Source organism: Sapajus apella, unplaced genomic scaffold (genome assembly GCF_009761245.1).
Source record: "Sapajus apella isolate SASKATOON/1434 unplaced genomic scaffold, GSC_monkey_1.0 scaffold1, whole genome shotgun sequence".
NCBI classification, from domain to species: domain Eukaryota; kingdom Metazoa; phylum Chordata; class Mammalia; order Primates; family Cebidae; genus Sapajus; species Sapajus apella.
The window spans coordinates 72,622,743-72,646,652 of NW_022436941.1; the positions used below are offsets into that span (position 1 = coordinate 72,622,743).

General features: G+C 36.2%; 1 protein-coding gene across 4 annotated transcripts; it reads right to left on the reverse strand.

Moving 5' to 3' along the window:
* PPWD1 (peptidylprolyl isomerase domain and WD repeat containing 1) lies at nt 1-23,873 on the reverse strand. Of its 4 annotated transcripts, XM_032279661.1 has the most exons (12): nt 23,608-23,676; nt 23,273-23,309; nt 20,191-20,293; nt 17,809-17,909; nt 17,543-17,663; nt 15,142-15,589; nt 10,754-10,944; nt 8,331-8,520; nt 4,511-4,692; nt 2,377-2,458; nt 1,352-1,534; nt 1-275 (listed from the first exon to the last, which is right to left on the reverse strand). In XM_032279661.1, exons 1-12 carry the CDS (start codon nt 23,674-23,676, stop codon nt 132-134), a joined length of 1,851 nt encoding a protein of 616 aa, XP_032135552.1. In that variant the 3' UTR covers nt 1-131. The 4 variants fall into 4 exon arrangements, with proteins under 4 accessions (XP_032135552.1, XP_032135536.1, XP_032135560.1 ...); XM_032279645.1 differs by lacking the exon at nt 23,273-23,309 and having other exon boundaries at nt 23,608-23,873; XM_032279669.1 differs by lacking the exons at nt 23,273-23,309; nt 23,608-23,676 and having other exon boundaries at nt 17,543-17,565; nt 17,884-17,909; nt 20,191-20,242.
* Nucleotides 23,874-23,910: the final 37 nt, after the last annotated feature.

A 23,910-nucleotide genomic window follows, 5' to 3' on the forward strand; every position in this document is an offset into this window, starting at 1 on the left:
AAAAAATAGCCTTTAATGAAAAATACAAAAATACTGTATATTTGAAACATGATCTGCATATTCAGCAAGTCATAAAATAATCTGTTTAATATTGCATTTTTATTTGCAAGTACATTAAAGCAAATCTTATTTTATTTCACAGTAATATTTATGATGCTGACATCCTCATAGGGCTTATCTGTTTTGGGATTGACTTTGACATTGGAGATCCTCTGCACAACTTCCATTCCTTTAGTCACTCGTCCAAATACTGTGTGCTTATTATCAAGCCAAGGCTGTGTTGGATGACAAATGGAAAATGTTGATAAATCCCAATAAATTATACCCTCCGGTTGAGCAAATTAAAGAGAATTTAAGTTTACCCTTCCCTTTAGTATATACTTAAAAAGAAGTGAGATAATTTCTTAACAATAAAAATGTTGCAGCTTTTAAAAGTTATTTCCAGTTTGTTAAAAAATATATAGAAGCATAGTATAATGTTTCAATATCTACATCTTTCAGACCAAAGGGAACTGGAAGATCTTTCCTAAAGGTAAGTTACTTCACATGGCTTACACAATTGTGGCTAAGTCTTTAAAAGGTCTCTGCAGGACTCTTACCTGAAAAATTTATTCAGAGGCAGTTTGAATAGTTTAAGCAGCACATGCTTTGGTATGAGACAGATGGGAGTTCAAATGCTAGCTTGGCTACTTACTTGACCTTTTGGCAAGTTAATCATGTCTCGATGTTTCCTCATCTATTACTGAAAACTGGGGATACTGATACTAGAAGTACTGTCAATGAGACTATGTTCCTGGCATATGGTAGTTACATATATTTTTTTCCTTTATTCATCACTTAGTGCTTAATTCCAAAACAAAAAGTAGGTAATTTTTATAATTTTGTGTTATTGTATGGCAATCGAGCTAGGGGACCTTACACTATATTTCATCAAATCTAAAATGCCATTTATTATGAGTTGTATTCTGATTTCAGACATAATAAAATGTGGGTGAAACTGTATTAAAATTGTGAATTCATATACTGTAATCGCTGTATTCTAAAGATGAGGAAATGGGCCCAGAGAGGTGTAATAATCAGTAGAGGCAAAGTTGAGATTGAAACTCAAGTATTTTGAATCACACTCCATTGTACTTCTTGCTATAATGGAAGTATTATTTTACCATTTCTAAACTGATTTGTCGCATAGTTTTATATTTTCTTCTCTAGATCATTTTCATTTTTGTATTCTGGCCGATGATATAAATAATGCAGAAAATACAGAATAATGCAGCTCTTTCTTCCACTGAGTTCACTCTCTTACATCATAACCTGTCAATATGTGCTTTATAAACAATGTTGTTGCACTTACCGTTGGTACTACAGTTATGAAAAACTGGGATCCATTAGTATTTGATCCTGCGTTAGCCATGCTGAGTGTGTATGGTCTGTCATGTCGTAATGTTGAATGAAATTCATCTTCAAATTCTCCTCCCCATATGCTTTCTCCTCCCATACCAGTACCTGTTGGATCTCCTGTCTGAATCATGAAGCCCTTAACAGAAAGTAAACAAAAACATTACACTGTCCTTTTCTATATATGTACGCTTTGAAGTTTTATTACTGCCAAGAGTCCTTTGTATTCAGTGTAATATTAACAGTCTTTATAGTGATTTGATTAAACCTTTACACTTAAATTTTGATGATGTATTTCCATTGCTCAACCATCACCTTGATTGAAACATAAATACAAAGGTCATCTTCTCATTTATAGACATGTTCTATCTTTCCCAATAACCAAAATAAAGCCAGTTAATACTATAAATTTCAGGATCTGTATGATTTCCTGGAAAGCCTTTTTGCTAATTCCTTTAGCATCCTGAGATCTGACTTTTCGTCCTGCCATTGCTGACCTGCCAGTAACCAAGAACTGTATTTCTGCCCCATACACTTTATGGAGAGCTGCTCAACAAAATTCAGGGACTGAGTTCTCTCTCCTCCTCTGGTATATTGCTGGTTCTCACAGATCAGATAGCATTGTGGCTCTTCTATGATTGAAAAATCCTATCTTCTAGATCCAGACCCTGTCTAGCCACTACAAACAGGTTACCTAGGTTACTAGTGTTATCTCAACATGACCCTTTATTCATTATCTTACCCTTTACTTTAGCTGTTGACAAAATATCGCTTCAGTGTTTCTAAACAGGTAGTCATGCCACTATTCCTGTTGATTCTAGATGCTGACATTCATGACCATCCAGTCTTTCTTTGGCTTCCATAGTATATTTTTCCTGTTCTTTTCCACTAAATTGATAAGTGTGAGAGAAGATTCCTTGGGCTTAAATCTCTTGCTATGTAATAATATTCCTTAAATCACATGAAATTTGTGTGACTTACCTTAATTATACGGTGAAATGTATGCCCATTATAATAACCATTTCTGCTGTGAACACAGAAGTTTTCCACTGTCTTAGGGCACCTATTAAGACATATATTACAAATATGAAACTATTCAGAGCATCTTAAAACAGTTTTCTTTGCAGTTCTGCTTCCTAATGATGTTTCAGTGTCTTCTGAATGTTTCAGAAGGACAGTCTTTTTTTCCATAACCTCTAATCTCAGGACAAGCATGAAGGGGCATGTAAGTAGTATATTCTTATTTAACTTAGTTATCTTTAGAACATGAGTGTTTAACTAATATTTGAGTTTGACAGATTTCAAGGTCATTTAGCAGTTAAAAAAAAACACAGCCATAGCACCTTAAAAATATGGTTTTTTTCTTCTTGAGAGACAGGGTCTCACTATATTGCCTAGGCTGATGTTGACCTCCTGTGCTCAAGAGATCCTCCCACCTCAGCCTCCTAAAGTGCTGGGATTACAGGCATGACCTACTGTACCCAGCCTAATCTCTTAAATTAGTTCACTGCAAATAGTATTATAGGTCTGCATACAGTATTATAGGTTAAGTTCCCGGGAAAGGTCATTTTCGTATAAAAACAATGTTGGCCAGGTGCGGTGGCTCACACCTGTAATCCCAGCACTTTGGGAGGCCAAGGCAGGTGAATCACCTGAGGTTGGGAGTTCGAGACCAGACTGACCAACATGGAGAAACCCTGTCTCTACTAAAAATACAAAATTAGTCAGGCGTGATGGTACACCCCTGTAATCCCAACTACTCGAGAGGCTGAGGTGGGAGAATGGCTTGAACCCAGGAGGTGGAGGCTGTGGTGAGCCAAGATCATGCCATTGCACTCCAGCCTGGGCAACAAGAGTGAAACTCCATCTTTAAAAAAAAAAAAGGCAATGTTATGCTCTAGCGACATATTCCTGGCCAAAAAGTTAATCACAAAAATGACATCTAAATTTATTCAACTTTAAATGATAATCACACTCAGAGTATGAAGGTTTCTCCATAATATTAACATTATGCAATTATTTCATATGGTCCATTATCATGTAATACTAAGTATGGAGGTAGGAATGGAAGAATCAAGAGACTCGTACCAAGCACATGGCTGAAGAGTACATGGGTTTTGAGCACTTCAAGTAAGAGTGTCCAGGAGTCTAGAACTGCCTAGTTATTTGTTGAGTACCAAAATATGGTACAAAACATTCATATTCAAAATATTAAATAAGAACTTTTAAGTAAAAGTATTATAAAAGATGTCATTTTCTGAGTCAAGAATGACCAGAAATATTCTATTGTATTTGACATTGTATGTTAATTTTATAATCTCTTAAAGAGTCTAGAAAACTATTCAGCTTTTTTTCAATTGACGCCTTTACGGTTTTGTCATTGTTTTTGCAGAAACAGGGTCTCATTCTGTTGCCCAGGTTGGAGTGCAGTGGTATGATTATAGCTAACTGCAGCCTCAAACTCCTGGCTTAAGAGATCTTTGACTTCAGCCTCCAATGTAGCTGGGAATATAGATGCATGCCACCATGCCCAGCTAATTAAAAAACATTTTTTTAAGAGATGGGGGGTCTTGTCGTGCTGCTCAGGCTAGTCTCAAACTCCTGGCATCCACTGATCTGCCTGTCTTAGCCTTCTGAGTAGCTGGGATTACAACTGCGTGCCACTGCACCCAGCTTGTAATTTACTTTTAAAACATGCAGCTACTAAAACTAGAGATAGTAGGTATCTAGCAACGGTTGGTAAGAAAACATAATCATCTTTCTCTTAAGGATTTGCTTTGAGGAAAGCAAAGCAATCCACAAAACCTAGAGTTCAGATCTACTGTTAACAGTAATAATGATACACATTTGTGTATCATTTTACAGTTTACACTCAGCACTTTCATAGCCAATATATTGTTTTCGTAATGAACCTATGAAGTATACATGCATAATAATTTCCCATTTTCTACCATAACAGTTATCAGAAAGCTTAGGAATAGATGTTTTTTTATCAAACATTACTTCAAAATCCCTTACGTCAAAGTAACAGGAATTTTAAGTTGCATGGTTTCTTCAGACATACACATTTACATTCTTAATTACATAAGCCAATAAAAATAGTTGTTGTACATACTCAACAGGAAAAAGTTTGATGTGAATGTCTCCCATGCTGGTGTGGATAATGGCACTATCTGAAACTCGTTTAGGTCCTTCAGCCTGAGTAGCTGCCATGACTTCTTCTTTAGATGGTTTCTCATTAAAAACATCTCGGTCAGAATCTGCACTTTTCGTATCTTCTGGTTCTCGTTTGGTAAACTAAAGAGGAAAGTAAAAAATGAGTGAATGAATTAAAGTTTTCATCTGATAAAAGTTTTATGAACAATAGAATTTCTAATGAAGTATTTGAGAAAAGTAAGAATTCACATCAGAATAAATCCTTATTTCAGGAATCACTTCCCATCACAGGATGTGTCAGGCAGTTTATTTTTACATTGTCTAATAAGAAAAGGATCCATGTAACATACTGAACACATTGATTCCAAAGGAATTTAATTCTTTTGGGCAGCAATTTTCTTGGGTACACATTTAATAATAACTGTTTCATTTATGGTAGCTCTTGACTTGACTTACGCCTTCTAGTAAGCCCTAACCTGCCACCTGTTGCTCATTGCATTATTTATATTGTTTGGATTTGAATCCCAGTTCTGCGACTTTGGGAACATGAATTCTTCTTCCCTTCCCTCATTCATATATGATAACAGTACCTACCTTGCAATGAAGGTAGTTGTGAAGATTAAATGAATGGATATTAAGTGCTTGGAGGACAGTGTCTAATCCATAGAGGGTACTATATACATATTAACAGTTGTTATTACTACTATGAGCAGGACCCAGTGTAGGTAGAATGAGGATTCACAAAGATGAACCAGTAATAGATCCTTAATTTTTTTTTTTTCAGAGTCTCACCTGACCTATCTAAACCCTAAAGCATGGGAGAAAGAATGAAAATTTTGAGTAAAGTTGTAGAAATCTCAGATTCTCAGGGTCTAGGGAGAACTGAGAAAAACCTTTCAGTTGTTAAAACTCTGGACTTCTTAAGGCCTGTTTTTTTAAGTAGAAATCCTCTCTCCTAAGCAACCTCTATCTGATGTCAACTTAATTATGGGAACGTAAAGCTAATGCCTCAGTCCCTATCCTGCCTAATGTCATTCCTTGATCGGCTTAGATTTCAAATAAACAAAGTTAGGATGCTATCACTTTAACATCCTATTCTCTAGTTTTCAAAGGAATAGCATGTCTGTTGTACTATTTGTTTATATGAATTTTTTAAAGTTATGATTTAGCTCATATATGGATTTGTAAAATACTTTTATTTATGATGTTGGATCTGAAAAAAGGGATACAATATTGATATATATGCATACCATTTTAGTTTTGCTTAAGAATATGCACTTCTAGTAAGATTCAAAGAAAATTCATAACAATATTAGCTGTATAGAGGTACAGTGAATGACTTATTTTTTCAAACTTCATAATGAATATATATACTTTAATCAACATACAAGTAAACGTAGAAGGGAAAAAATATAACTTGTTAAAGTTTTTTTAATAAAGTGGATGGAAAATTAGTATGTGTTTTTTGAGTGTATATGGAGAAGTATCTTTGTCTTTTTGTTTAACAACAGGGTCTTGCTCTGTCATCCAGGCTGAAGTGCAGTGGTGTGATTATAGTTCACTGCAACCTCACTCCTGGGTTCAGGAGATCCTACCACCTCATCCTCCTGCATGGCTGAGACCATATGTGCACACCACCATGCCTGGATAGCTTCTTAAATTTTTTGTAGAGATGAGGTCTTGCTTTGTTGCTTAGGCTGGTCTTGATGTCCTGGGCTCAAGTGATCTTCTTGCTTTGGCCTCCCAAAATACTGGGTTTACAAGGATGAGCCACCATTCCTGGCCAGTAATTATACTAATAAATTTTTAGTAATGATTTTGAAAGTTGTAAATTAAATTCTTAAAAGAATTTGCCCATTTAGGTTGGAAGGTTGGTTGGGGTAGGGAAACTGCTATTTCATACATGTATCAAATGCTATTAACTTTAGTAGCATTACAAGAGTTTACAATATTTTGGAGGGATGAATATACTACAATGTATTAGTCATTTTCCTAACTTTATGGATTTAACAGTGAAGAAGACATAGTGCCTGTATTTATGGATTTTATCTTCAGGAGAAGAGCACAATGTCAGAAACAAAAGAAATCAACAAATTACTGATATTCACACAAAAAGTATGACACAACATATGACAGGGGAAACATAAGCAGGCACACCTAACTTATACTTGATGTTAAAAAGGGCTTCCAGGCGGGGTGCAGTGGCTCATGCATGTAATCCCAGCACTTTGAGAGGCCAAGTCGGGCAGATCACCTGAGGTCAGGAGTTTGAGACCAGCCTGGCCAACATGGTGAAACCCTGCCTCTACTAAAAATAAAAAAATTGGCCAGGCGTGGTTGCGTGCGCTTGTAATCCCAGCTACGCAGAAGGCTGAGGCAGGAGAATCGCTGGAACCCAGGGAGGCAGAGACTGTAGTGAGCTGAGATTGTACCATGGCACTCCAGCCTGGGTGACAGAGCAAGACTCAAAAAACAAAAACAAAAACTTAACAACAAAACAAGGGCTTCCAAACTGAGACTTGAAGTATGAGTTAGGAGTTGGGGAGATGTGTGTTACTGGCAGAATGAATAGCCTGTGCAGAGGCCCAGAGTTTAAAAAAAAAAGAATACTCAGCTACTCTGAATAAGTTCAGTATGGTCTGTGTAGCAAATGAAGAAAGATAAAGCTACAGAAGTGAGGAAGGCCAGCCAGCATAGATAGCTGGGGAGTCATTAAAGGGTATTAAGCAGAAAAATAAGAGTCACATTGGGTTTGAAAAGTTCTCTGATTGCAATGTGAAGGATAGATAGAATGCAAGGGCAGAGGTCTCTATACTTTTTGATTTTTCTGATTGTATGAACAAATATTGTGCTACTCCTAGATGGTGCAGTAGTTTGATTTTAACTATCCCAGTCTTAGTTAACATGCAAAGTACTTTTAGTTCCCCAGAGGAAAAAAATATTCCATAGGAATATATAATTATATATAATATATAATTTCAATTAAGAACTTTAAGAATTCTTAAGAGTTTAAGAACTCTTAAAACAAAATAAAATAAAGTTCTATTTAAATAAAATCAAAAGGTAAAAAAGGAAATGCATTTAGAGAAGGAAGCTGTGCTAACTTGGGGGAGACAAATTCAAGAGTAAAAGCTGAAAAAATAAAAACAGAAGAAATTTTAAAATCTCACAGTGAAAACTATTTTGGATGCAATTATAACTATAACCACTAACTTCCTACCATCTTAAACAATACAAACAGTTGTGGAAGCGAGGTTGAAAAATTTCAAAACATGATGGAAAACAGTACAGAATTACTTAAAATCAACTCCTAGTTAAAAATTCTACAATATTAATGTAAGATGGCATTCTGGGCTGGGCGTGGCAGCTCATGACTGTAATCTCAGTACTTTGGGAGGCCGAGGTGGGTAGATCATGAGGTCAGGAGTTCAAGACCAGTCTGATTAACATAGTGAAACCCTGTCTCTACTATAAAAATACAAAAAATCAGCCGGGTGTGATGGTGTACACTTGTAATCCCAGCTACTTGGGAGGCTGAGGCAGGAGAATCGTGTGAACCCGGGAGGCAGAGGTTGCAGTGAGCCAAGATTGTGCCACTGCACTCCAGTCTAGGCGACAGTGTGAGACTCGGTCTCAAAAAAAAAAAAAGGTGGCATTCTGGTTGTTTAGAAAGTCTGCTGTTACTGCCAACATTCTCTTCAGTTGAAGGTACAAACAAAAAAAAGTCAAACCAAACTGGAAGGAACATTACGGTCTAATCTACTAGTACTTACACATACCATATAAAATCTATTCTTTTTGAATGATGTACAGATTATTGTTGGGTCAGCTTGAATATTCTGAAGAACGGGGTTTTCAGAAGCTTTCATCTCTATAGTAGTTGCAGCACGATGCTTTTTGGCTATCCCCTGGAACAAAGCCAATTGCATCACTCTAATATTTTCTTGTTTGCCTAAAATCCGCACACACCTAAAAATATAACAATGTTTTATAAAACAAAATCACCAAAGTTAATTCCAGTTATGACAACTTTACAGATAAAAGCTGGGAATCAACTGTTTGACCTATGTACAAAATAGTGAAAGATTTTTAAAAGTGTTTCTGTACTCCTCAAAAAGTATCAATTTAAACTGGTAGGCAGCTATAATTTTCAGGTTAAAGAGTAGAGATGAAGCCAAGCACGGTGGCTCACATCTATAATCCCAGCACGTTGGGAGGCCAAGGCAGGCAGATCACTTGAGGTCAGGAATTTGAGACCAGCCTGGCCAACATGGTGAAACCCCGTCTCCATTAAAAATACAAGAAATTACCCAGGCATGGTGGTAGGCACCTATAATCCCAGCTACTAGAGAGGCTGAGACACTTGCTTGAACTCAGGAGGTAGAGGTTGCAGTGAGCCGAGATTGTGCCACTGCATTCCAGCCTGGGTGACAGAGCAAGACTCCATATTGATAACAACAACAACAAAAGAAACGAGAATGAAAAGTCAGACTAGGCAAACGGCTCATAAAGGACTGTTATGCAAAATACAGAAAGAATTCTCTGTTTTTTAAACAATATAAAGAACTCTTAAAACACAATAAGAACACAAACAATTAAAAACTGTCCAAGGACCTTAACGTATACCTCATCAAAGAGATACATAGGTGGCAAATAAGCATATGAAAAGACACTACACCTCCTATGTTGGCCAGGGAAATCCACACTAAAACAAGATACCACTACACATCTATTAAAATGGCCCAAATCTGTAACGCTGACAATACCAAATGGTAGCGCAGTTGTGGAATGACAGAAACACTCATTCACTGCTGGTCGGAATGCAAAGAGTACAGCCACTTCAGAAGGCAGTTTGGCTATTTCTTAACAATTACAAACTAAACATTTTGTTACCATACGATTCAGCAATTGTGCTCCTTGGTATTTACCAAAAGGAGCTGAAACAAATGTCTACACAAACACTTACACAAAGATGTTCACAGCAGCTTTATACATAACTGCCAAAACTTGGAAGCAACCAAGATGTCTTTCAGTAGGTGAATGGATAAACTGTGGTACATGCAGACAATGGAATATTATTCAGTGCTAAAAATAAATGAGCTATCAAGCTGTGGAAAGGCATGGACGAACCTTAAATGCATATTACCAAAAGAAGCCAATCTAGACAGGCTGCTCACTGTATGATTCTAGCTATATAACATTCTGGAAGAGGCAAAACTATGAAGACGGTGAAAAGATAAGTGGTTGAACAGTCAGAGCAGAGGATTTTGAAGGCAGTAAAACTGTTCTGTATGATAATATAATGGTAGATACATGCCATTATACATTTCTCCAAACCTATAGAGTATACAACACCAAGAGTGAATCCTAATGTAAATAAACTATGGACTCCGGGTGATAATGATGTATCAGTGTAGGTTCATCAATGATAACAAATGTACCACTCGGTTGAGGGATGTTGATAATGGGGAGGCTATTCACGTGTTGGAGGGAAAGGGTATATGGGACATCTCTGTATCTTCCTCTTAATTTTGCTGTGAACCTAAAACTGTTCAAAAAAGTAGTCTATTAAAAACAACCATCATTCATTTATATAGTTTTAACCTATTCTTGATTCCATGTCTGGTAACTGTTCTTTAAGACTTCAAACATTTTGTATTGCCAAGAACTGCAATATAAATATGTTTATATGTGGAAATGTACAGCACATTTTCTTCTCCTTAAAATATTTTTTAAGTTCTGTTCATTTACATTCAGTGATAGTATCTGATTATAGCTTTTTTGTACTAAGACCAAATGGACTGTTTTCACAAAAAGGCTTATTGGGGTTTCATGCATTTCAACTTTTGATTTTATGTCTAGCAGGATGTAATGCTGAATTCTGTGGTTAAAATCTTTGGCAACATTTAACATGAACAGGCTAATTTAAATCAATAAGCAAAAGACAAACTTACTAAGAACAACAACAACTTGAAACTGCATATCTTCAATTCTTTTACAAACATGAGTGGAAACTTTTTACATAAGATTATAAACAACCAAGAGACCACAGAAAAATCCAGTCAAAACATTTGGTTAAGTTTAGACATTTGGGACCATTCCGCTTGTCTTGAAATAAACAATACTCCCATTGTTCCCATGATGGAGGAAATGGTCCCCCACAAACACATTTTTTAAAAATGTACCTCATATTGAAGCTTACCGGTTTGTCTCTACATTTATAACTTTAATGCCCAGCATTGTTCCATACAGCACGAAGTGTCCAGTTTCATCAAAAACTATATTAATTAATCTTACAGCATCAACCTTCTCCAACTCACGTTCTACAGCCATTCGTCGGCCAAATTCCATGTCTGGTAACTGCTGCCTCATCTGTTGCAGTTCAGTAAACATCTAGGAAATAAACCATTTAGTAACAAAAACTCTATATACATATACCTATATCAACCCATCTATCTATATATAAGAATTTAAATAGAAGCAGAATACACACTAAGAGCCACTAGCCATTTATACTTCTTGAGAGGGATTCTTAACAGTAGAAGCATGAAATAAACATTAGTAAGTCAAATCATTAAAAAATAGTATTTCAGGCTGGGCGTGGTGGCTCATGCCCATAATCCCAGCACTCTGGGAGGCCAAGGCAGGTGGATCACCTGAGTTCAGGAGTTTGAGACCAGCCTGGCCAACATGGTAAAACCCCATCTCTATTAAAAATACAAAAAAATTAGCCAAGTATGGTGGCGTGTGCCTAATTCCAGCTACCTGGGAGGCTGAGGCAGGAGAACTGCTTGAATCCAGGAGGTGGAGGCTGCAGTGAGCTGAAATTGCACCACCGTCCTCCAGCCTGGGTGACAGAGCGAGACTCCGTCTCAAAAAAAAAAAAAAAAAAAGTCATATTTCAAACTAAATGGTAATTAGTTCTGCTAATTTAAAACAAAACCCAGTTGGTTAATATAACTACTGCTTTCTCTACAGAAATAATACATCTGATGCCTTTTAAAAGCCACAGACTAGCACTTTCCAATGAAATATAACAGAAGCCACATATATAAATTGTCTAGTACTTATGTTAAACAAAGTCAAAAGAAACAGGTGACTTTCATTTAAATGTCTGATTAAACTCAATATATCCACAATATCATTTCAACATTTACAATATAAAAAATTGAGATAACTTACATTCTTTAAAAAAAAATTAAGTCTTTGAAATCTTGTACTTTACACTTTCAGCATATCTCAATTTGGCCTAGCGATCAAGGGCTCAAGACGCATGTGGCTAGTGACTACTAATAGTGGACAGTGCAGCTACAGACTATGAGGTCCTTGCGCAACGTCACATGCCTGACATATAACAAGCACTCAATTTTTGCTGAATGAATTCATCTCACTAATTTATAACAAATTCATGATATTTCAGAAAATGCTTCAAGTTATTTTGACACAGGGCAGTGAGATTACCATTAGGTACGTGTGATTTAGTAGACATGACTATTTCTATGAGTGTCCTTTATAGTTTGGAAATTTCGTTTACTTTTCTTTTGATATTACACCAATTTCAAGATAGGCATCACATCTGAATAACTAACTGTATTAACATACTATGAATCTTCCAAAAGATAATAATGATCTTTATATTGTTTTCTAGACATTCAGGGCATCAAACTGTAGCATTCAAAAATAGTTCTCCATTGCAGATGAAAATAAGCCAGATTTCTGTCCCATCTAATTCTATCCTTATTTCATCCTTACATCAACCAAAATCTTGTGTTTTCTAGATAAGCTTAGAACAATATACAAAACTCAAAAAGTCAAAATGAAGTATGTGTGTTAGGGTATAAGCATGAGGTCAAGGTCCTATAGAACTTAAAAAGCCTAGTTGTTAGGTTTCCTTGTCTCTAGTCTCAAAGACAGAGAGATTGATATGTATTACAGTGCTTATTCTTGTGCCAGGAATAGCCTAGGATGGTGGAATACATTTTGTAGGGAAGGGCTACTGATCATTTCTGTTGGTGAGAAGACTCAGTCTTTAAGACATAAAGTCTGTAGGTGGTCATCTGTCCATACGTAAGTATTTCATAAATATTATTCCACCTGGTAAGTCCCTGACCAGAATCTCTTTAGAGTGTTCTAGCCTTCACAGCAGGGCTTCTGTGATATGCAGCTGCACGGCCATATATAGTGACCCTGGTTACTAAATACTAAAAGATAAGTCGCACCATCCCATTCAATTTCTTTTCTGTTAAACTAGGATTCTGATTGTTTACAAACTGCCCTCCTCCATCCACCACCTCCTTGAGATTCCAGTCTTTTACTAGTCACTAGCACTGTAAATAATTTAACTGGTTTTTTTTTTTTTTTTTTTTTTGGCAAATTCTCATTCTGAATCTCCACTTCTGTCTTAAGTTATACTACTGACTTCTTGTCACCTCAGGCCAATCATTTAAACAAATGTTGAAGACAACAATGAACAAATAGAGTGGAGTGAGCAGCTCAGAGTATGTGTGTTAAGAGATTTATGTCCAGAGACCAGATTCTGAATATTTTGTTGCGTAAGGGATCTTGGAAGAGCTGCAAGTTAATAATAGTTTCAAAATTATATTTAAATTGCAAGTTATGAGCCACCACTAAATAAAGTATCATCAGTAAATGTTTCTCCTTAAACGCAGAGTAAAAAGCTATCTTCTCCCAACAAGAAAATTTGTCATGGGATAATGTGGCTGGCAAACAGATCTTCACATTTGTCTGGAATTATATTACTTCAGATAGACAGGCAACCAATTTATTACCACTTGCCACCAAATCAAGAGCGCCACTTGGAGGAATTGACAGAATTTATGAAGGGCTTACAGCAGGAAATCCAATGCAAATTGGTCACTGCCAAGGACAAGAGAATTGACACTGTCATACAATAAACATTGCTACAAAGGTTCAATCCAGAGGATTCAACACACCATTGGCAGTAAGAGAACTACCTCATGGCAATAGTTGCAACCACAGAAACCACTTAACTTTGCATCGATTAAAAACTCTTACTCCACAACTATATGCTGTAACAAATTCTTGTTAGCAGTCTAACAAGTGATGGCTAGAGTCACTCTTTCAAGATATTTGAGTAATTCTCTGCCAGGTACTGTTCTAACTGCTGGAGCTATAATCATGAGCTAAAACAGATCACACAGGGCTTGGTCTACTGAAGGTGATACCCATTAATCAAATAATATGACCATATCAAATGCTCTAAAAGAAAGAGTGATCTACAGTCACATTAAAAAAGACTCTGCTGGCTTGGCATGGTGGCTCACTCCTGTAATCCCAGCACTTTGGGAGGCCAAAGTGGGTGGATCATTTGAGGCCAGGAGTTCAATACCAGCCTGGCTAACATGGTGAAACCATCTCTACCTAAAAAATAAAAAAAAGCTGGGTGTGGTGGCATGCACCTATAGTCCCAGCTACTTGGGAAGCTGAAACAGAATTGCTTGAACCGGGAAGGTGGAGACTGCAGTGAGCCCGACTGTCCCACTGCACTTGAGTGAGACACTGTCTCAAAAAATAAATTAATTCATTAATTAAATAAATTTTTAAAAACTGCAAGACAGGATGAATAGTGAAAGCCCCCTGGTGAAAGTGACTCTTCATTTGAAATTTGAAGTACCAGTTCAATAGGTAATGGAGGAATACAAGGAGGAGGGAGGGCCTCATCCTAGGTGGAGGAAACAACTTATAAAAAGGTTCTGTGGTGGGAGGCATGTTCAAGAAATAAAAAGGAGGCCCAAATGGCTGAATAAGAGGCAAGGAGAAAGGTGACTTATGGCGTCACAACATAAGCCACAACTGTGATCTTGACTGTAAGAACAGAAGGAATTCACTGAAAAGTTCTAAGCAAAGGAATGAGATGAACAGCTATGTGCTTTTAAAAGATGGCCCTGGGTGCAGAGTGGGTATTAGGGAGAAGCCAGAATAAATACAGGTAGGAGGCCATGCAGTAAGTCAGGCAAAAGATCATGAACTATGGTTACTGACAGCTGTGCTGAAAAGAAATTGGTGAATTTAAATTACATTTAGAAAGCAAAATTGGCAGGACTCCAATGAATTATATAGAAGGGTAAAGAGTTGAGGATAACTCTTAGATTTCTGGTTTGTGCAACTACATGGATACTGGCACTATTCACAAAGACAGGAAAAGAAAGAGATAGCACCAGGTTTGCTTGCAATAGAAGCCTAGAGAAATAAATTTAGAAGTAGCCATATGGACAGGAGTGAATAAAGAGTGAGAAGATAAGGGGTCCTAGAATGACTTTTGAGGATCTTAAGAGGACAGCTTGCCAACAAAACAAAATTGTAAAAAACAAAACCACCACAAAAATAAGACAATAACTGACTTGAAAAATGCATATCATAAACCCCTAGAGAAGAAAGTTTCAAAGAGCAACAGTACAAGACAGAAACAGTTGAGTATCTTTAATATGCTAAGAAAAAAATAACTGTCAACCTAAATGTCTATGTATAGAAAAAAGATATTTCAAGAAACAGCATAAAATAAAGCATTTTTAGGAAAGTAAAGTATAATTAAATTTAAATTACACTTACGCTTAGTGATTCATCAAAGACTCTCATGAGTTTTCCAGTTAAAAACCTGAAAATTCTAACTTTTCTATCGGAACCAATAGTAGCTATTTTCTTCCCATCCGGTGAAAAACATATGCTACTTGGATAAGCCTTACACTTGGCAAATTCATATAAATCAGTGTCAGTTTTATATTCCCAGTTCACATTTTTGGGGAATTTATATTCATGAGGAGGCCCAGTCCAGTATTCAATCATCCCAGATTTGTCAGAAGACACTACTGCTTTGTAAACTGGGTTTAGTCGTATCTGAGTAAGAGGTGATGTATGGAGTTTGTCAAAAATATGAAGTGGCTGGTTATCTCCTCGGCCATCATAAATGAAAATTTTTCCTGTGCTCTTTTCAGAAGCAGCAACTGAAGAAATTGCATCCCCTGGGCAATAGATCCACTCACACTGTCCAGGAAAATAGCTAAAATAGTAAATAATTGAGAGGAAAAAAAAAAAGGTCAGCACAACAAGCAAGCATCCTTTCCTATCCCACTACCAAAAATGTCTTGGCCAGTGATTTAGACAGTTTTGGATTCCTTGCTCAAAAGCAGCAGAGATACAGAATGGGGAGGAACAGCTAAGAATAGTTACTCAATTTTTCTCTTTCTGACCTCATCAATATAATTCTGAGGATCTATCAAAATACAAGAAGAGAACTGCATATAGCAGCACATTTACTTCTCTTGGGTAGATAAGGAAACCTAATCAGATCTGAACCTTGAGATCTTTTGGGGCACTGCTTTTCGGATCTCTGTACAATAGTCTATGTACAACTTATTTTAAAATAGGTTAGCATGTAATAGTATATTTTATAGATCCTTTCTTGAAATATTTATGATCTTGAAATATTTGAAATCAAATCTTTTATTATGGCTATACTTCAAAGAAAAACACTGTCCTAAAACATTTCCATAACTAACTAAATCTTGATATTAAAACTCTAAGCTTTAAACATTCTACCTGATGAACAAGGCATAAAAGAACTGAGGCTGATTTAATCAATGTACTAAAACATTCAAAAAAAAATATGAATGTTGTTTCCTTCAAAGTAGTGATTCTGAGAAGTTACACTGTTATTCTAACCATGGTGCTGATGCTCAAAACCTTTTTGGACTTCCTCTTTAAGAAATTCTATCAAAGTGTGAAATACATTCTTCCAAGTATTCTAAAAGGGCAAAATGTTCAATATTTGTGAATGGAAAACTTTGAGGAAAAAAGCTGGGGAATAAGACAGATGATCAGGATCAGTAGCTCTGTACCATACTAAGCATAAATAATGAGACTGATTTCCTTTAGTGGCTCATAAAATCATAAACTGATTTTGAAGAAAATTCTAAGATTTGAAATTATCTGAATTATGGACATAATTTAGGCCACAGCTGGAATTTCTAGAGATAGGGTCTTCAGGAGGTTATTAAGGTTAATGAGCTCATAAGAGTCCGGGTGAGGCCCTAATCTGATAGGTTTGTGGCCTTTTAAGAAGAAAAAAAAAGTCTCCCTTTCCCTCTGACCTCTCCCTTCTCCCTCCTTCTTCCTCCAACCATGGGAGAATATAGGGAGAAGCAAGGAAGACAGTCCTCATCAAAAATCAAACCCTGACAGAACCTTGATCTTGGACTTTCCAGGCTCCAGAACTGTGAGAAAATAAATTTGTTATGTAAGTCACCTAGTCTCTCTCTCCCTCTCCCTCTCTCTCTCTCTCTCTCTCTCTCTCTCTATATATATATATATATATATATATACATATACTCTATATATATATATATATGTATATATATATATATATTTTTTTGTTATGGCATCCAAGCAGACTAAGGAAAGTCCCAAAGCTTTCTAACATGGTTATGACTTTCAAGCTGACATTCATTTAGATGTATATAAACTCAATATGTTATCTTAAAAAAGACATGCTTAAAACAAAGTATCAGTTTTAATACTGTACAATCTAACGATAGTTTTAGTATCAGTATATTCCAAAGTTTAAAATCACCAATAAATAGTGTCTATTCCAAAAATGTGAATAAGCCTTATAGGAATACAATTCTATATTACTAAAATAAGTATAGCAAGGAAGTTAACTGTAAGTACCAGTAATTATATATGACGGAGCCCCAGTGTTTACTAAGTAATGTTAATTTGTATATAAGAAACCTTTGTTATGATGCTGTTTAGAAATTTCTGTGATTGATAATAAACCATAGCAGACACTTCCAAACATTATAAGGATTCACTGTATCTAATTTTATCAATCAAAACCCAAAGGCACAATTTTTTCAGATATGGTAATATACAATTTAGAAATAACCTATTAAATGGTAAAGTTTGGTTTACAAATTATTTCAGTAAGTTAAAATATACTTTTTAAAAGACTCACCCAAGTTTCAGCATGTTGATCATGTCAAAGTTCACTACATCAAACACCTTCATTGCTTTATCATCACCCACAGAACAAAACAATGCTCCCTCAGAGCTAACTGCAATACTTTCAATAACTCCTATTTAAATAAATGAAATTAAAACATTCTAATAAATACCAATACAATAAATGTGCATGATTCAAACAAAAAAATTTTTTTTAATTTAAACTTTAATTAGTATAGTTTAGAAAAGAGCTACAAGAAAAAGAGGTGAAATTCTTACCCAGGTGACTACGAAAATGTTTAACAAATTCAATTCCCTCTTCTATTTTTTTCCAGAACTTGACATGTCCATCATGACTGGCAGTAATAATAAAATCTGTTCTGCATATATGAAATGTTAAAAGTTAATTTCTAAAACAGATCTATGAATCACTCAATATTCCCAAAGCAGTCATTCACTAAGAATCTGACTTGTGCAAAACAGGTTTCTTAAAAAAAAAAACCTTATTTTGAGCAGACCACTGTATTGCAGAACAGTGCAAATTTTGAAGCTCCTTTCTGGATATCAAAACAGTTACAGCTGCACTAATTTTAATCTCAAGAGCGAGGATCAGAATTGAACTAGAATTTAGCATTAAAATAAAAATCTCACTAGGAATCACTACATTTTGGATTCCTTATTGCTAAAATTACCCTATAGGCAGTCTTTTCACAAGCGTATGTACTTTGTCAGTGCTTGATAAATAAATCTAAACATACTACTTTCATATACAGCAAAATTCAACAAAAGTTTGTTTTATATCCTATACAAGATATTTTGGTTACTTAAGTATCAAGAAGATTTTTATACAGAAGAATCTCCCCTATTAGGTATATGAAAATAGAAATCATTTATAGAAACCCCTTGTATGTCAGGTACTTTGTACATATTGTCTTAGTTTTACAGCAACTTTTACTGCACATTTTTATCATCATTTTATAAGTAGGAAATAGTTTTAAAATGTTAAATGTACTTGCTTCAGGTCCATATAGCTAGGGGGTTTTCAATCTACCTAACCAGAAAACCTATATTCTCTTTATTACCCTCCATTGCCTTGGGTTAAAAAAAACAAAACAAAAATATTTGAGAAGAGAATAACAGCAGTGCTAGTATCTATATGCTGTTTTACTAAACTGACAACTTGAGACTAGAAAAGGCCAATATTTGGTCAGAATTATCCTATTTAACATGAAATATAAAGATTTTATTTAGATTTATATACGAAATTGAGTATGTCTTCAAAACATCAAGAATAGACTAATCTAAAACAGAGTAATCTACCTACTTCCCATACTCACTGCTAGTATCATCCAAGATACTATAGCTCATCCAGATTTCTATAACATTCTTGCCCTGTTTGAATCCATTCATCTTACCACAGCCAGGGTGGTCCTTTAATAAAAATAAATCTGACGTTACTCTACTGCTCACAGATTCAAAACCCATACAAGGAATAGAACGTCTTCTAGGATTTAGGATTTGCCTTTTAAATAGCAGCCTAATATACTATTTTACCTCTCTAAACTTCAGTTTCCTCATCTCTAAAATGAAGAGCATGTGCTAACTCACAAGATTATTCTTTTTTTTTTCTTTGAGAGTCTCGCTCTGTCGACCAGGCTGGAGCGCAGTAGCGCAATCTCGGCTCACTGCAACCTCCACCTCCCATGTTCAAGCAATTCTCTTGCCTCAGCCTCCCGAGTAGCTGGGACTACAGGCACAGGCCATGACGCCTGGCTAATTTTTTATATATTTTTAGTAGAGATTGGGTTTCATCGTGTTGCCCAGGCTGTTCTCAAACTCCTGAGCTCAGGTAATCCGCCCGCCTCAGCCTCCCAAAGTGCTGGGATTACAGGCATGAGCCACCGTGCCCAGCCAATTATTCTTATGACAAATAAGAAAATTTAGGAAAAAGCCTCAGCTTGACAGTTAAAAAAAGAAAAAGCCTTAGCACAGTACCTGGGACATGCTATGAGCTCAACAAACAGTAGAATACTACTACAGTTTGAGTATCCCTTAACCAAAATGCATCAGATCAGAAGTGTTTTGGATTTTGAGTTTTTCAGATTTTTGAATATTTACATTATACTTACTGGTTGAACATCCCTATTCAGAAAATCTCAAATGCACCAAAGAGCACTTCCTTTGAGCATTATGTCAGCACTCAAAAAGTACTGGATTTTGGAGCATTTTGGATTTGAGGTGCTCAACTTGTACTATTGTTACCCTTCTCCAAGATCCCACTCATCTGTTTTGAAGGTCCTTTGCTATTCCTAGGGTATCTTAGCCCACATTTTCTCCTCTAGTGCCAAAGAGACCAGGTACCAATTACTTGTATCTTAACTAATGTACTCTCTTCTTCAGAGAAGCTCATACACTACCTTGTTCATTCCCCTCTTGGCATTTATCTCCAAAGACATACACATAAACTAAGGGGTTCTTAGAGAATGTATTATTTGTAATATATAGGAAAGAACATGTAGGCCTTTATTTATTTTAGAATGTATGAAATTATAGAAATCTATAAAATATTAAAATTACCTCTATAAATCTACCTCAAAACTGAAGCTTTTTTTTTTTTAATAAACTTCTTAGAAAAAAGTAAAAAAGATGTGATAGACTTACTTTGTGCATACGACATGGGTGATAACATCTCTGTGCATGTAACTGCGCTCATACATGGATGCACTGGGGAGGTTATCAAGATAGACTCTTTCAAACTCTAAGACTGAAGAAAAAAAAGTAAAGTATAAAATCTATTTTTAACAAATGAACCAAATACTATTCTGTATTTTATTTGAAGTTGTCTACACTTCTTGGTATTTTCTTCGAGATTTTAATTTTTCTCAATTCACAAGTAATTATTTAAAAATCCAGTATGTTATGTCAGTTTTAACCTCTATTATTTCAGAGCACTGAATAGTACCATTTAGTCAGTTACATCAGGTTCCCAGATATTATATAACTGCTAACTGTCCCCAGGACTTAAGAACTGAGTGGTTCTGGCTTAATGTGAATGTTCTATTAAAAAAGAGAAAGAAAAAAAAAACAAAAAGCTTCATGAAAATATCACAAACATCTTCTTAACCACTGTAGATATAATTTAGTGCTAACTTAAATAAGAATCCAATGACCATCTGTAAGATGTCTCAGTTAATATTGAAAGCACTGATCCTCTTTGAAGTTATTGATACTGTGTTTGAAACATTTAAACATGATAAAATTCTTAGATTTTTACACCTGAGAACATCCTAGGGGCTATCCAGTTGAATGTATCTTAAATTTTTTCCAGGGGCATAACACCTGAAACAGTGGTAATCTGAGGAATGTCAGGAAATACTGATTTTACTATATGAGCTATCAACAATTTTATTAGCAAAAAAGAAGAAAGGGAGAAAGGGAATGAGAGAGGGAAGGAAAGAGGAAGGCAGAGAGGGAGGGAGGGAAGGAGAGAGGAATGAAGGAAAGGAAGAAAAGGAAGAGGGGAGGAATGGAATTATATGTATACCAAATAAAATAATGCAATGATGACCAAACGTGCCTAAAAATAGTTGCTAAATTAAACATGATGAGCTGTTTCAGGCTTGTGTTTGACAAACTACTTTTCCCTTCATTTTTAGGAACGGAATCCCCATTTATATATGGGCATATTGATATCCAGCTATAACAAGACCTTTCTCACTTTCCCCTGGAGGAAGACTTATGCTGAGTAAAAGTGGAAATGTTTTGTGACAGGAAGTCTTGAAAAAGTGTACCCTTCTTCCTTTCCACAATCCTACAGCGTGGAACTGGGATATGACTACTGTAATCTTAATAATCATTCAGGGAAATGAAGATGAGGGCTGTACCTTAGTTATGTTAGGGCAGAAAGCTGAAGAGAGCCTAGGAACTTCTGGAGCCTCCACACCAATCCTGGACTATCTCGGTACTTCTACACATAGAAGTACAGCTCTATCTTTTCAACATCATTGTTATTTTGGGTTTTTCTGTAATAGGTAGATGCATTTAATCGTATCTGACTCAGATTCCTTTCTCTGTGTGATAGTTCACTTGTGGACAAATATTAAAAACAAAATATGTCAAAATAGGTCACACGGGCATAAAGAAGAGTAAAACAAAGTTCCTGTCCTTAAGAGACAGTTTAAAGTTTAGTACCATATAATCATGTCTTTCTGAAAATATAAATGGCACTCCAATGTCCAAAAAACATGTTAAAGGGGTGACTCCATTTCTAGAAAGGTGAAATTGTTAAACACTTGTCCATTTGGACAAAATTTTAAATAATATTTTTGTAACGTTTCATGCATGTTTTTTAGTTTTGATTTTTTCTTCAAACTGAATACACTATTGGCTGTTTTAAAACAAACATCTGATTAAGAGTAAAGGTTTTCACATCTACTAATTTATATCTGTCTCAATTATATTAAATTTATAAGACAGACACTTGTAACACTAATATCAGCATTTCAGTATCTCTGGATTTTTACATTTCTCCCTACTTGTTTAATTAAAAAAGAACGTGCAAAAATATTCATATGCAACAAAATAGTGGAAGACTAGCAAAAATGCTTTAATATTCATTCATTAAATAAATACTTAGGGAGCACCGGCTATAGGCAAAGCACTGTATACCAAGCAATGGAACAAAAACGGCATGATCCTATACATGCTTACAGTCTTAGCAGTGGAGAGAAACATTAATCAATCACATGAATAAATATACAATTAGAAACTGTGGCAAGTGCTATATATAAAATGGTTGCTATGGAAACATTTAACAAGAGGACCAGGAAGTAAAAATGATAATGCACTGTAAGGGTATCAATATACAATGTTTAAAAAAAACCAGCTTCTTCAAAATTTGGATGCACAAAATTTGAAGGCTACCTGTAAATTCAGTATTGACAGATAACTACCTCAGAGTTATGATCAAAGTGCTTTAGAAATCCAGTCCAGACTGGAGAAGTCACAAGCTTCCCAGAGAATATGATAGCTACGTGCTAAAGGTTGGACAAAAGTCAGTTCAGGGGAAGGGGTGAGGGAAATTATTCCCGGTAGAAACACCGTATCTGGGTAGGTATCTAGAGGAAAAAGAGCACATGACCCATTCTCGAGTGATTTTAGAATGGGTGGAGTACAAAGTAAGGGGTTAGGAGAGGAGGATAATGGAAGATGCACTGAGAAGGTAAGGAGAGATCACATCATAAAGGGCTTTATATACCACGTGAGGGAGTTTGGGCTTTAATGAAAATTATGACAAATCACTGAAGAGTTTTAAGTAAGGTGAAGTGCTGAAGTAAGATTTGAGCTTAGACCACATTTTAAATGTGCTAAGTACTTAAGGAAAACATTTCCCAGAAAAACAAGACAAGAAAACTTAATCTACTGCTCTTCCCACTCCTTTCATGTGATAATTTGTGATTATTTCTCGTTAGTGGCACAATGCTTCAGCCCATCGTATCAAGAGCATGATTTCAAAAACACAGACTTAGGGTTTTGGATGAAAAAATAAATCTGTTATCTAGGAAGCTTAAGTCAACTTTCCTTAGATACGAAAATTTATTAGTGGAAGAGTCAGGGTTGAAATTATCTTTACCTGCTATGATTCGAAATAAGCACCGCCTTCCTCTCGCGCCCCAGCGACACATTAACGCGTTAACACCACTCCAGAACTAAAGCCTTTGAGAACCAGTACCCTTTTCCATACCTAAATAAGAGTTCGAAATTCCAACTTCATATGGCTGCTGTGGGGAGTAAATGACAGGAGCCAAGCACATTAAGTATAGACAAACGTTAGTTTTAGCGTCATAACAAATCAATGATCAAAAGTGTTAGATATTATCAAAAAGGCGCTGTACTACGCTCAAATCACTATTTCGGGAAGATATGCAAGTATGGAGTGGCCAGAAGTGAGAGGAAGGCGCTCTGTTCAGAGGACACAGAACTCCACACACCATCCCACTTCGCATCTGACTTGAACTTAGCCCTCCCACTCCGTGGACGCAGCACTCCAATTCGTCCTGTTACTACGTCTGCCGCTACCTTTCCTCTTCTTGGCCAGTGTTGCCTCCACAGGTAAAGGCCCAACCCAGCGCTCTTCGTTCTCCTCATCGTTCTCTTGGGACACCGCCACTGCCACTGCCAGCTCCCTTCCGCTGAGTTCTGTTTTTTCCGATTCCTCCGGGTCCCGGCGCCTTCTCCGTCTCTGCTGCGAGTCGCTACCACTTTCCGCCGCCATGTTGTTCGCATCGTCGGAAAAGGCGCGACACACTGCTCGGCTACCAATCCCAAAGCAGCGGCGCAGTCTTCTGTCAGCGTCCGAGCGAGTTTCGGGATTGGCTGGGG